A 14,318-nucleotide genomic window follows, 5' to 3' on the forward strand; every position below is an offset into this window, starting at 1 on the left:
TCCCATACCAGTGGAAAGCCAGAACATCAACAAGCCAGCCTTCAGAGTGGAAAGATGAAGGTGGGGGGATAAAAGACACTGAGTAAGTTTTCTAAAATCACCAAGGCCATTTTATGGGTAAACAGATCCATTTGCACTTACACAAAGTCCAGAATGTTAGACTCTGAAACCCTTTTCGTTGCTGATAGTTACTGTTATGGCTGTTCCTAATAAATAGTAGGCCTGTAACAAGCCATGATGGGAAGTTGAACACAAGCAGAGACAGGAAGTTGGGCCATGTTCTGAATGTTGAGATTAGAATGCTGGAAAACAATCCTGCATTCACCGAACAGGTCCCTTGGTACCATTTGTTCAAGGACAAGCAAGGCTGGCAGAGACTGCTCTGAGCCAGGATGCCTGTTCTCACACTGACTTCCGGGAGATGCCTCATTCATGGTTTGTGAGACAGATGAACAGTGATACGCATGGAATTGAGAACTCAACAGTCAGGGCCTGACCAGGGACACCAAGGAATCCCCTGGCCCATCTGTCCCATGTGGCTCAGTTGAGATCCCTGAATATTTCTTAAGGCTCTTTCTCCAGCTGTGAGTGCATGGCCAGAGGAAGAAGAGGAGCTGGGATCCTCTTCTCTGTTTTGAGCAAAGGTAGCTGGCCTCAGCCTTTGGTCCTAGATCATGGCTGTATCCCTTGTCTGTAGCCATTCAGATGCCCCACCCCTGTGACTCTAGATCTTAGACTTTTTCCTCCAGTCTTGATTTTTCTGCCTTCTTGTTGTGTTTACAGATCACACGTGCTCACCAGTTACAGACTCGTTGCACACAGGGACTCTGAGCTGGGTGCCTCTCCCTCTTTACTCACTCCACCCACTGGGGAACCACTTACCACTGCTGTCCTTTCAAGGGTACTGGGAGTTTCTACAGATGCCTGGGTTTAGGTTAATTACCAACCCTACATAAGAGTGTTCACATCAGGAGTTGCCGCTGGTTTTGTTTCAGATCCTTTTGGTAGGAGGTTGCAACCTGGATGGGGAGTGGCCCAGCCGCCCTTGAAACCTGCGCCTACCTCCAGAAGAACGAGCTCTGACCTGCTTTTAGAAAAATGTCAAAAAATTTGCCTTGGTAGTTGGAGGAAGAAAAGCTTCCCCCAGTGTTACCACTTTTGGAGATCGTGACTTGGTAGTTCATAGGGAACCATGGAGATGGGTAGCCGCCAGCAGCTTGTAGTGTTCTTACTGAGGAGGAGAGGTGACTGGGCTGGAGAAGGAGGTCATGATGGCTGCACAAAAGGGACTGGATCCAGACAATATATATGCTGCCCCCGAAAGCAGCTGCAGGCACAAGGGAAGACCACAACTTAGTCCCTGCCATCACCAACAAGTGAATAGTGGGCTCTATCTGTGACGAGGACGACAGTACCAGCAGCTGCTTCAGGCTGCACAAAAGGCGAGGCCCAGTGGCGCCCTAATGGTGGAGACATTACAAACTGGGGAGACATTACAAACTGGGGCCCCACCAGTTGGCACACTGAGCCCCTGCACTAATTTACTCAAAATGTGCCTTGAAGTTTCTTCTTTCCAATAAAGATCAGCCATTGCATTGGCTCCTTCTCCTCACCACCCTCTAAAAGATCATTTTAGTATTTCCACAAGGTTTTAGAATTTTTATTAAAAGATTTCCATCTGTTTGTGTGTGTGTGCGTGTGTTTGTTTCGAGACAGAGTCTCAAGCTTTTGCCCTAGGTAGAGTGCCATGGCATCATAGCTCACAGCAATCTCTAACTTGGCCTCAAGTGATCCTCTTATCTCAGGTTTTTTCTCTTTTTAGCAGAGATGGGGTAGCTCTTGCTCAGGCTGGTCTTGAACTCCTGAGCTCAAGCAATCCACCTGCCTCCCAGAGTGCTCAGATTACAGGCATGAGCCACTGCACCTGTCCAGCCTCCATTTGTGTGTTTATGAGTGCCTCTGTTATTTCTAAATTGGGATAATGAGCAAGGGATCTGTTTAATCACCAATTAGCCTCTGATTCTAAAAAATTGCCAGATAATGCTTTAGAATCTCTGGGGTATTGGAAGGGAAGGAGTCTTAGACATGGCCTATTCAGTCAGGAATATAGAAACCACCATAGGTAGGTTAAACAGAGGGAATTAAATACACAGGATTGGTTACAGGGTGTTAGAAGGGCCAAAGGAGCAAAAAGTGTAAAGTAAGGTTATCTGAAGATTAGTGACTGCTGGAGGCTGCTGTCACCCCTAGGACTAGAGGATGACAAGGGCTCATGACCACTGCTGGGCTGGAGCCCAGAATCCTACACTCACACAGAAGTGTCACCTAGTGCTTCTACCTACAGGCTATGAGCTAGAACTCAGTCACACCTACATGCAAAGGGGTGGGGAAATGCTGTCCTGCCTGAGTGGCAGAACAGCATTTCTGGGAACCAGGTTGTTTGCTCCTCCACTTCCTCTTCCTTCCCATCCCTCCCCTTGCCTCTCTGGCCCTCCTGAATGCAGCTGACTTCCATGTGCTCTATTTTCAGGGGGTGTTGGCCCAGCCCCAGCCCTGGTGGAAGATCCAGCTATTTGTATGGGAGCCAGTGCTGTTTGGGACCTGGGATGGTGTATTCACATCATGCATGATCAACATTTTTGGGGTTGTGCTTTTCTTGAGGACTGGCTGGCTGGTGGTAAGTATTCAGCCTGTGGCCTGGAGGTACTTGTGGGCCTAAGAGAGGGTGCCCCCTCACTCTTGGCATTCCACAGAGCAGACAACAGATTCTCAAAGCACAGATGCCCCTAAAATATGAAACAAGAGTCAAGCACAGTGACCAGCTAGCACTGCTTTTAAATCCACATCCTGAGGACCTAGGTCAAGGCTTGGCCTTAGCCGCAGCCAGAGTGGGTCTGAGATTTTTTTAAATTAATGCATGGAAAGCTTATACTGGGGTCTGAAACCTCTGTGTGTGATGCTGAGGATTTATGCCTCTGACCACTACCCTACACTCATAGAGGCTCCCACTTGTGCAAACACAAAGCCTGCAGCTCAGACTCCTCCTCCTGGCAATTAGTCTTAGGCCTGGGGACCTCTGTTTTTCCCCTTTCTGGGGCCACCTCACTGCTCAGCACCTCCCCAGCCCTATGCCAAGGGAGGCCCATCATTCTGACTCCGGTGGCAGAGGAGCCCCGATTAGGGGCAGCCTGGGCTCCCTGGCTCTGCTCTGTGCAGGAATGGTGATGGAGAGGTGGAAGGAGACACAGGTACATGCTGTCTCTAGTTTATCTCCTCACTCTTTATCCCTAACACTGAACTTTATTTTTAAGGGCAAACCAGAAGTTTTATTATTTATCTATTTTTTAATTTTTTTTATTTTTTGAGACACAGTCTCACTTTGTCACCCTGGGTAGAGTGCCATGGCATCATAGCTCACAGCAACCTCAAACTCTTGGGCTTAAGTGATTCACTTGCCTCAGCCTCATAAGTAGCTGGGAGTATAGGCGCCCACCATAACACCTGGCTATTTTTAGAGATGGGATCTTGCTCTGGCTCAAGCTGGTCTTAAACCTGTGAGCTCAAACAATCCACCCAAGTTGGCCTCCCAAGTGCTGGGATTACAGACATGAGCCACTGCACCTGGCTATCCAAAAGTTTTAGTTCCATCTCCAAAGTGAAAGTACAAATTGTATTAGTTATCTATTGCTACATAGCAAATTGCCCCAACACTTAGCAGTTTAAAGTGACAAATATGCATTATCTCACCATTGCCATGGTTAAGGGATCTGGGTGTGATTTAGGTGGGTGCCTCTGGCTTAAGATCCCCCATGAGGCTGTAGTCAGCCTGTCAGTCAGGGCTGCAGTCACAGCTGAAGGCTCAACTGGGGGAGGATCTGTTTCCAGGATCACTGGAGTAGTTGTTGTGAGGCCTTGGTCCTCATCATGTGGGCCTCTCCATTGGGTTGGCTCATTATACAGCAGTTCGCTTCCCCCAGGGTGAGCAATCTGAGAGAAAATGAGAGCAAGCAAATGCCCAAGATGGAAACCACAGCATTTTATATTCTAATCTCAGAATCAACAGCCCATTGCTTCCGCAATACTCTAGTCATTAAAAGTGACTAGAATGACTGCATGGATAAAATAAGTGACCTAAAATCACACATCTAATTTTGCACTTTAGGAACTATTCAGTAAATTAAAGCTAATGTGATCATTTTGAATGACTAATAAAATCTTTGCACACTTGAAAAAGAGAGGTACTAGGTCCAACCCAGACTCAAGGGTAGGAGATTATATAAGAGTTCAAATGCCATGAGTCCATCTACCACACAAATATACCCTTTTGCCCTAAAATGATCAGAAACTAGCTCACACATTAGTTTTGCCTCAAAAAATTATCTATGATCATGAAAACAAAGGCAAATGTAAAATGTCAAAAATAAGAGAGCTTCCAGTGAGTTGGGTGCTGGCCATATACACTGAGGCTGGCTGGTTTGAGCCTGGCCTGGGCCTGCTAAACAACAATGACAACTGCAACCAACAATAGCCTGGCATTGTGGCAGGTGCCTGTAGTCCCAGCTACTTGGGAGGCTGAGGCAAGAGAATCGCTTAAGCCCAAGAATTGGAGGTTGCTGAGAGCTATGACACCAGGGTACTCTACCAAGGGTGACATGGTGAGAATCTGTCTTAAAAAATAATAGTAATAATAATGATAAGAGAGCTTCTAGGGGATAAAATAAGTAGAGGTCATGTCAAAATTATTTTAAAATAGAAAATGTTAACTCTAAAGAATAATTTGGTAACATACTTGTAATTTGGAAAACGATAAGGTGGCAGTGCTGGCACGAAAACTTAAAGATGTTATGGTACCAGCTATTTTATTATCACATGCACAAGACTGGAAAGCATGGACAAAGGAAGAAAACAGTAATATGTAATTTCATTAAAAATATACAATCTGCAAAATGAGTAACAGCCATGCCATACCCATTTTCCTGCAGCCTGCCAGCCTCTGTGTGCCGGGAAGGTGGGGCTGGGGGTGGGGAGCCCTCTTGGTTCTTCTCCCTCCCCTGGTCTCACCACCAGATCGTGCATTACCACCACTACCTAGAGAATCCCGCCAGCGTTGTATACCATCTGGCAGTTGCTGAGTTTTTGTATACATTCCTACGTTACTGTTGGCAGTCATTTTCTAGAGAGGGCCCACAGATACCCTTATATTGCCATCTAGCCATTAAAGAGGAAAGTGAGTAGGCAGAATATTTATAAGCTGCATAATAATAATAGTAGCAGCTAAGACTTATCAAGCACTTATATGACAGATGGCATTCAACGCATGTTTAAATGCATTCAACCCTCTTAAAATGTATTTCCCAACAACCTATAAAATAAATACCACTGTCATCTCCATTTTACAGAAGAGGAACCTGGCACAGAGGTTAAGCCATGGCAGGCACAGCTGAAGGTACTCACTGGGTTTTCTCACACCCAGTATGCGACATGGATTCACAGCCTCCCTTCTCTGTGGACACACATCTCTTTCTAGACCCAGGTGTCCTCTGGGAGACCTCTCTTCTCAGTCCTGGTCCCCTACGAGGTCAGTCAGACACAAATATCAGAAATTTGTGCAGGTAGCAGGGACTACTTCTGTGTTACAGCTATTTGATTGTACCCTGGCACGACCGTTAACTTCATACATTTGCATTTTATTTATATTCTGTTTTATTTTCCAAAGAGTTTGAGGTAGTTAATAAAGATGCCCACAGTACTTCAAGCTAAAAAATAAGTGAGAAAATCCTGAGAAAGAAAAAAACATAGCTCCCCACCAATGGAGGGAAGGGGACGCTCACTGGGGCTGGGGCCACCACGCAGCCTGGCCTTTGGCTTCTCCAATCGACCAGGTCTCCCTGGCAGGTAAATCCAAAGCCAGGTGAGCAGCATGTCCCCAGAGCTTCCTCCCCCAGTGGCCTCTGAAGGGCAGTGGGCAAAGGGCTTTCCTACCTTGGGCCCACTATGTGAGAGTATTACAGAAGGGACGTCCTGGGGGAAGGAAACCCAAACTGGCCAGGCCACTGGAGTCATAGAAAAGTTTGAAGCCCCTTCATTTAGAACATTTGGCTCTGGTGGCACTTGCTTTGTCCCTTTCTGCTGGCCTCACTTCTGTGCCCCCACAGCAATCCCCGGGCTGTGGAGATGGGGGAGGCACTTCCTGTGGGGCTGCCTCTCCTGACCCTGACATCTGTCCTTGCCGTTCGCTGTTCTGCTGCAGGGAAACACAGGAGTGCTCGTGGGCATGTTTCTGGTGTCCTTCGTGGTCCTGGTGGCCCTCGTCACCGTGCTGTCTGGCATCGGTGTTGGGGAGCATGGTGGTGTGGGCAGTGGCGGCGTCTACTCCATGATCTCCTCCGTGCTCGGCGGGCAGACGGGAGGCACGATTGGGCTGCTCTACGTGTTCGGACAGGTGAGGCTGCTGCACCTGGGAGCCCTTTCCCTGCCTTGAAGGTGGGGACGATTGCCTCCTGTTACAGAGGAGCAGGCTGGGGTTCTGAGGGTGCCCCAGTGGCAGAGCCAAGCCACACCCCAGAGCCTTGACCCCTCAGTCCAGCCCACTATCCCTCCGCCACTCCTGCCTTGGGGAGGCCAGCATCCTCCTTTTTGCCCATTCTAGGGAGGGCTGTGCATGACAGTGGCCGCCCCCTAGCTGGCAGCAAGGTGGGGTGGACCCTGGGGCACTTTTGCTCCAAAGAGGGAGCATTTTGCTTGTTTCAAAGGACTTTCTTTAGAAAGCAGGCACTTCTTAAATGAGCTGGAGCTCGCAGGCGCATTTGATAGCTTAGGTGGCCTTCACGGGGAGGCGGAGAGCCCTTGTGTGGACACTCTGTCTGAGAAGGAGAATATTAATGAGAAGCTGCTCGGGGGAAGATGGAAGCGCTCAGCAAACCAGTGAGCATGCAGAAATCCGAAGGCTTATTTAGCTCAGACACAGGGACAGTGACTTAATGCTGAGGAAACAAAACGCAGATATTAAGAAACACTTCTTTGTAAGCATTTCTTGGACTGAAAAGGCTTTTTTATGGTAGTGCAAAGGGTGATGAGTGGTTGAAAAACACTTTAAAGAAAAGAATTTGTCTAAGTAAGAGTCCAAAAGTCTCCTCAAAGAAAGCACCAATTTGGTTTCTTTTATTTTTAGGCAGCAGGGCCAGGGTATTTCAGCATAAATGTGTCTGATTCTCTAACAGCACAAGGGTCGGTGTGTGCGTGCATGTGTGTGTGTGTGTGTGTGTGTGTGTGTGTGTGTGTAGGACAGATGCAGGACGGCAGAGGGATTGTCACTGCTCTTTTAAAAAGCACTTGCCTTTTCTGGGGAAAGATCTTTAAGCATAGTAGTTTGAGAGGTGAATAATAAATGGTCATTTTACTTTACTACCCTGGGGATTTGTATATAGATTTTTTGGGTTTGTTTTTTTTTTTTACTTTTCTGCTATTTTATTGCCAGATAGGCTGAAAGATGGGCAAATGGGCAAACAAAGTTTTCATTTTCCTACCCTTTGGGAAGACAGCAAGCTAGCCTCTAGGAGCAGGTGCCATAGGTGGGGACCAAGGCTGAACCCCCCTGGATATAGAGCTGGATTACTGAGAGACTCCCTTAGGTGGGCTGACTTGGAAGGAAAGACGCTTGCAAATAAGAAGGCAGCCACAGCCTGAGGAGCCTGTGCAGTCCCTGGTCAGCATCTATGCTGTGCCCCAGCTTTGTCTGAAGCTGACCAGGGCTGGGAGTCCCTGATCAAGGTGTGGCTACTGCATAACCCTTCTTACGTGTTGCTGAATTTGGTTTGTTAGCATTTTGTTGAGAAATTTAGTGTATATATTCATGAGGGCTATCAGTCTGTAATTCTCCTGGGATGTCTTTGTCTGGTTTTGCTGTCAGGATGATACTGGGCTCAGAGAATGAGTTGGGAGGCATTCCCTCCACGTCTGTTTTTCTGGGAGAGTTTCTGAAGCATTGGTGTTCCTTCTTTAAACATTTGGTGAAATCATCTGGTCCTGGACTTTTCTTTGTGGAAAGTTTTTTGATTATGAATTCAATCTCTTATATAGACACATTCCAATTTTCTATTTCTTCTTGAATCAGTTATTTTTAAATTTTTTTTGGACACAGAGTCTCACTCTGTTTCCTGAGTAGAGTGCTGTGGAGTCATAGCACACAGCAACCTCAAACTCTTAGGCTCAAGCAATTCTCTTGCCTTAGTCTCCTTAGTAGCTGGGACTATAGGGGCCCACCACAATGCCTGGCTATTTTTAGAGGCAAGGTCTCACTCCGGCTCAGGCTGGTCTGGAACTCCTCAGCTCAGAAGATCTACCCACCTCAGCCTCCCAGAGTGCTAGGATTACAGGCATGAGCCACCCTGCTCCGCGTAGTTTTTCTATTTTTAATAGAGACAGGGTCTTACTCTTGCTCAGTTAGAGTTCACGCTAACTCCTGAGCTCAAACAGTCTACCTGTCTCAGCCTCCCAGAGGGCTAGGATTATGGGCATGAACCCCAGCTCTTCGTCAAATCATTTTTAATGTTTTGTATCTTTCTAGGAATTTGTCCATTTTATCTTTTATCTAATGTACTGGCATATTAATTGTTTGTGATTCCCTTATAATCCTTTATATTTTTCTAAGGTTGGTAGTAATCTCTCCCCTTTCATTCCTGCTTTTAGTAAGTGGAGTTTTCTCTTTCCTTTTGTCTTACTGGATAAAGATTTATCTGAAAAAACCCAATTTGGGGCTTTGTTATTTTCTATTATTTTTCTGGTTTCCATTCCATTTATTTCTGCTCTAATCTTTATTATTTCTTTCTGTTTCCTTGCGTTGGGTTTAGCTTGCTCTTCATTTTCTAGTCTATTATGGTGACAGATTAGGTTGTTGATTTGAGTTCTCGTTGTGGTTGAGGGTTCCGAGCCTCCCTAGTCCTAGTCCTTAAGAACGACTCAGCCCCTCCTCTCGGGCCATGAGGGTGTTTGCTGGGTTCAGGCAGTTGTCTGGGTTCTCTGTTCTCAGTTCTCGGTGTGCCGTTGGCTGAAGAATGACCAGATCCCCCAAAGCAAGGCAAGCGTGAAACAAAGTTTGTTGCAGAAGAGAAAGGTTTACAGAGCAAGATATGTTTGCCTGTGACCCTGTTCCTTATGACAAAAAGGCCTTTGTTATGGTCTGGAGTTCCTGTTTTATACTGTCTATCTTGAGCCCTCCTCATGGTTTAGACATCACCATGGAACCACCTTGATGGATGGTTAACAATATGATAATTAATTAGCCGTAGGTTACTGTAGGTCACTTTCCAAATCCTAGTGTGCCTGGGCTGCCCGGCCTTCTGGCTGGGGATCCCCTGCATCCTTTTGCAGATTAGCAGGGGTTCCTCCCTCACTCAGGTGTGGTAGTTGCTCTGGGTAGGTTTAAGGTTGGGGCAGCTCCAAGACGAAGTGCTCGCCCTTGTCCTTCTTCCCTGGTGGGGCAATTGTCTGAGGCAGCACCGAGTCAGAGCACCCCCCTTTGTCCCTTTTCCCTGGGAGAGGCAGATCCCAACTCTCTACTTCACATTCATTTATTTTTAATGATTCCTGAAGCAGATTGCCTGGTTTTGCCCCCTAAGCAGAGGTTGACAAACTTTTATAAAGGGCTAGACAGTAAGTATTTTGGGTTTTATGGGTCTTATGTCACTGTCATGAGGACTTAACTCTGCTGTTGTAGTGTGAACACAGCTACAGGCAACATTAAAAATAAAAGGGCTTAGCTGTGTCCCAAAGAAAGTTTGTTTGCCAAAACGGGCAGCAAGCGAGTTTGCCCTAAAGCATCAACATTTAGGGGTAGAAACACTTAAAATAATGATTTTCAATGCTTATATGATCTTGTTATTGTCCTGCACCCCGTAAACCCGCCCCCCTTCATCTCTCTGAGGCCTTGGTGTCATGCCAGACTTTTTGGCCAGTGGAAGACAGGACAGGCTAGGGACCTCTCACTCCCTGCTCCACTCACCTGGATGGGCCCATGGGCTTCTTTAGGGCTGCTTATCCAGGACACCAAAATATCTAGCTTCAGGTTGCACTGACGTAGCTAAAAGCATTTATTAGTGGCTGACATGCTCTGTGCTGGACTCTGTACAAAGACAATGGAGGGTGGAAAGTTTTTGTAGACTTGATATAGGTTTGGAGTTTTTGTTATGAATTAACACATATTCAGGACATATGTGTCAATCCACCAGACTCAGCCTAAAATTGGAGAGCTTGTGTCAGAAGGGGAGGGATGTTGAGAGATAGATCTGGTTTTCTAGGTAGGTACTCAAAGATGAAAGGAGAAATGCCTATGATTGTGAACAGGCAATATTGCTAAAATAAAATACCGTGGGATGGAGGTATTGCAACCTGAAAGAAGGCCACCTTCTCTCTTTAAGGTGACACATCTTGCCTCTAGTAAGAAGGAGCCAGAAGTTTCTTGGCAGAGAATGGAAAGGGAAAAGAATGCCTGTGATTATAAACTTTAGGAGGTAATAAAAAATACTTTAAAAATCTAATATAAAATCTGGACATGTTTACACATTAAACAAATTTTCAGGAAAGTTTTCCAAGTAAGAGCAGAATTAAGGTTGAGGGCTGGATGCGGTGGCTCACAGTTATGATCCTGACACTCTGGGAGGCTGAGGTGGGTGGCTTACTTGAGCTCAGGAGTTCAAGGCCAATCTGAGCAAGACCAAGGTCCTGTGTCTACTAAAAATAGAAAAATTAACTGGGGGTCATGGCAAGTGCCTGTAGTCCCAGCTACTCAGGAAGCTGACCCAAGAGGATCACTTGAAACCAAGAGTTTGAGATTGCTGTGAGCTATAATGATGCCACAGCACGACTCTACCCAGGGTGAAGAGTGAGACTCTAACTGAAAAAAAAAAGAAAAGAAAAAATGAATTGAGGTTGGAAGGTAGATGCATCTAGTGTAGTTGGAATGTTCTGGGGAAGGCCTGGTAGTCCCTGAGTGAACATACTTGTCTCAAAGGCTGACTGGAGCTCACACCAGTCCTGTGTAGACTGTCATGAGTCAAGTGTTGATGAAGGCCTTGACTCTTAGACTGCTTCCTTATAGATAGCCAGTCTGGGCCATAATGTACCCCAGTTTAGTTTTTACATAAACTTAATAGACTTCTTTTTTTTTTTTTTTTTTTGAGACAAAGTCTCAACTTTGTCACCCTGGGTAGAATGCCATGGCATCACAGCTCACAGCAACCTCAAACTCTTGGGCTTAAGCAATTCTCTTGCCTCAGCCTCCCAAGTAGCCGGGACTATAGGCGCCTGCCACAACGCCTGGCTATTTTTTTGTTACAGTTGTCATTGTTGTTTAGCAGGCCCAGGTTGGGTTTGAACCTGCCTGCCTCCATGTATGTGGCTGGCACCCTAACCACTGATTTATGGGTGCTGAGCCAAGTACTTCTAATGTGTTTGCCTTTTTTGTCCTTTATAAAAGTATATGACAATTATAAAATGATATACATGGTAGCCAGTTAACACATTGGAGATAATGTAAAGAAAGAGTGCTCCTTGCCCCCCCCCACCCCCGCCTTAAGCTCAGGAGGCTGACGCAAGGGAATTGCTTGAGCCCAGTAGAAATACCTAGTGTTCTCTGTGGGTACCTGTCCCTCTTCATATTACATTTTGTATGACATTTATGCTTTTTTTTGAGACAGAGTCTCACTTTGTCACCCTGGGTAGAGTGCTGTGGCATCACAGCTCAAAGCAGCCTCAAACTCTTGGGCTCAAGCCATTCTCTTACCTCAGCCTCCCCAGGAGCTGGGACTACAGACACCCGACACAAGGCCCAGCAATTTTTAGAGATGGGGGTCTCACTCTGGCTCAGGCTGGTCTCGAACCTGTGAGCTCAGGCAATCTACTCGCCTCTGCCTCCTGGAGTGCTTATAGGTGTAAGCCATCATACCTGGCCTATGCTTGTTTTTATAACATTTTTGCTTTGCTTATTTTTATAAAAACGGAGACAAATTTCATACTTTATTTCTTGACTTGTATTTCTCACTCAACATTGTCATAGACATTCTTCTTGGTCAGTGTTTTAAGCCAATGCTTTTTAAGTGGTTGTTTAATGTTGTATAATATGAATATTCCATAATTTATAGCACAATTCTATATTTTATTCCATCTTTTAGTCTCCTCTGTATCAGTAGTTTTATTGCTTTTTTAGTACTGATAGTCTACATTTTTGCATTTTCTCTTTTGTTTTGAATCAGGCTGCCAGGGGCTTGTCTAATTGATTTTTTAACAAAGAATCAACTTTTGTTTTTTGCATTCTTTCTTTTATTTCATTAATTTCATATTTCCTTAAATATTTCTCTGTACTCTCTTTTTCTTTACATTGATCTTTTCATGATTTCTTAAGTTAAATTTTTTCCTCTTTCTTCCTTATTTAACTAATAAAAAATTGAAAACTATACTTTTCCCCCCCCCTTCCTTTTATTTATTTATTTATTTTTTATAGCGATGGGGTCTTGCAATGTTGCTCAGGCTGGTCTTAAACTCCTGAGCTCAAGTCATCCTCCTGCCTCAGCCCCTCAAGTAGATGGGATTATAGGCATGTGCCTGACATGGTGCCTGGCTTCTTTTCTTCTTTTTTTTCTTATGAATACAAGTTAAATTGTGCCTCTAGAGTTTTAGAATAAGATATTCTCCTTTTCATTAATTTCTAGATAAGTTGAAATTTTATTTCTCATTTCTCCTGATATGGTCAATGGGATCAAATTTATTTCTATTGCATTTTTGTTGATTTGGAAGTTCTACTCTGTTTTTAATTCTGCTAGCAGTTACATTCTACCCTAGAAGCCATAATTAAACTTATATTTGTCTTTAATACTTTTTCTATACTTCCCAACCAGGACACATTGTTTACTAGCTCCTCTACTGCCCAAATATGAAATCTCTACAACAACTATACTTTCCCATTTTTCAAAATACCCTCGCCTCTTCTCAAACTCTTAGATTTTGAAAAGATAGTTTAATTTTAGACTATAATTGCTTTCTCTTAAAGTAAGTCTCTTTGGTTTAAAGAACCTTTATTTTATTTATTGGCTTTTGAGGCAGAGTCTCACTCTGTTGCTCAGGCTAGAGTCTCCTAGCCTCAGCCTAGCTCACAGCAACCTCAAGCTCCTGGGCTCAAGGATCCTCCTGCCTCAGCCTCCCAAGTACCTGGGACTACAGGCATATACGTTTATTTACAATTTATATTGCAAATTCCCAGTGCCAATATCTATTTAGCATTAACAAAGTATTTTTTGATATGCATAACTAGCAACTGTTTCTTCTTCTTCAATAGCTATTGATAACTAAGGATGATAATGCCGGCGGCTATTATTTCTGTAACTCTATGAAGCTTATATTATTCTAGGACTTTGTATAAATTATCTCATTTAAATCTCACAGTAACCTTTTGAAGTAAGTACTATTATCTGTGTTTCACAGAGAGGTTAGAACACTTTCTCAAGTCGCAAGGACACTGGCTTCCCAGTCTGTGTTCCTCATTACCATGTTCTTACAAGCATCTTGAAGAGTCCTTTTCTTTCTTTCTTTCTTTCTTTTTTTTTTTTTGAGACAGAGTCTCACTCTGTCACCTGGGGTTGAGGACCATGGCATCATCATAGCTCACAGCAACCTCAAACTCCTAGGCTCAAGTGATCCTCTTGTCTTAGCCTCCTGAATAGCTGGGACTACAATTGCCTGCCACAATGCCTGGCTAGTTTTTCTATTTTTAGTAGAGACAGGCGTCTCACCCTTGCTCAGGCTGGTCTCCAACTCCTGAACTCAGGCTATCCACCTGCCTCACCCTCCCAGAGTGCTAGGATTACGGGTGTGAGCCACCGTGCCAGCCCAGAGAGTATTTTTTTTTCTCGTTGCTAGCATCTTTGGGCTAAAAAGCAATGTTAGGTACAAATTTGAAAGAGGGATTCTACTTGAGTTACTGGGAACAAAAGGCAGCACTTACAGCTTGGCCTCTCTCATGTGAATAAATTCTATTCTCCTGCCAGAAAAGAAAATTGGTTTGGAAACTTCAGATGCAAATGATCACATTTAAGTTCCAGCCTCATTCTGGGCATGCTAGGCAAAATTGGACGCCGGGGAAAGTAGTTCCCGTGTAAATGATAGTCATTACTACATATTTTTCACTTATTTTTAAAAATTTAAATAAATCTGACCATGAAGAGTCCTGCTGATCTGGCCATGTCCTGATGGAACCACATCATTATCACCATCACACTCTTGTTTAGTTAGGGGGAGTTCTGGGTTCTGAGATGAATGCAGGAGAACAT

At 44.7% G+C, this 14,318-nt stretch overlaps 1 protein-coding gene across 1 annotated transcript in view; it reads left to right on the forward strand.

Moving 5' to 3' along the window:
* The first annotated feature begins 1,192 nt into the window (after positions 1-1,192).
* Positions 1,193-14,318, forward strand: part of SLC12A8 (solute carrier family 12 member 8) — a 119,923-nt gene continuing 106,797 nt past the window's right edge. The window contains exons 1-3 of the mRNA XM_012808391.2: positions 1,193-1,219; positions 2,531-2,677; positions 6,251-6,442. Of these exons, the coding sequence (XP_012663845.1) occupies positions 1,193-1,219; positions 2,531-2,677; positions 6,251-6,442 (366 nt within the window). The remainder of the gene's footprint in view (positions 1,220-2,530; positions 2,678-6,250; positions 6,443-14,318) is intronic.

This window comes from Otolemur garnettii, unplaced genomic scaffold (genome assembly GCF_000181295.1).
Source record: "Otolemur garnettii isolate 467f Iridium unplaced genomic scaffold, OtoGar3 scaffold00089, whole genome shotgun sequence".
NCBI lineage: Eukaryota > Metazoa > Chordata > Mammalia > Primates > Galagidae > Otolemur > Otolemur garnettii.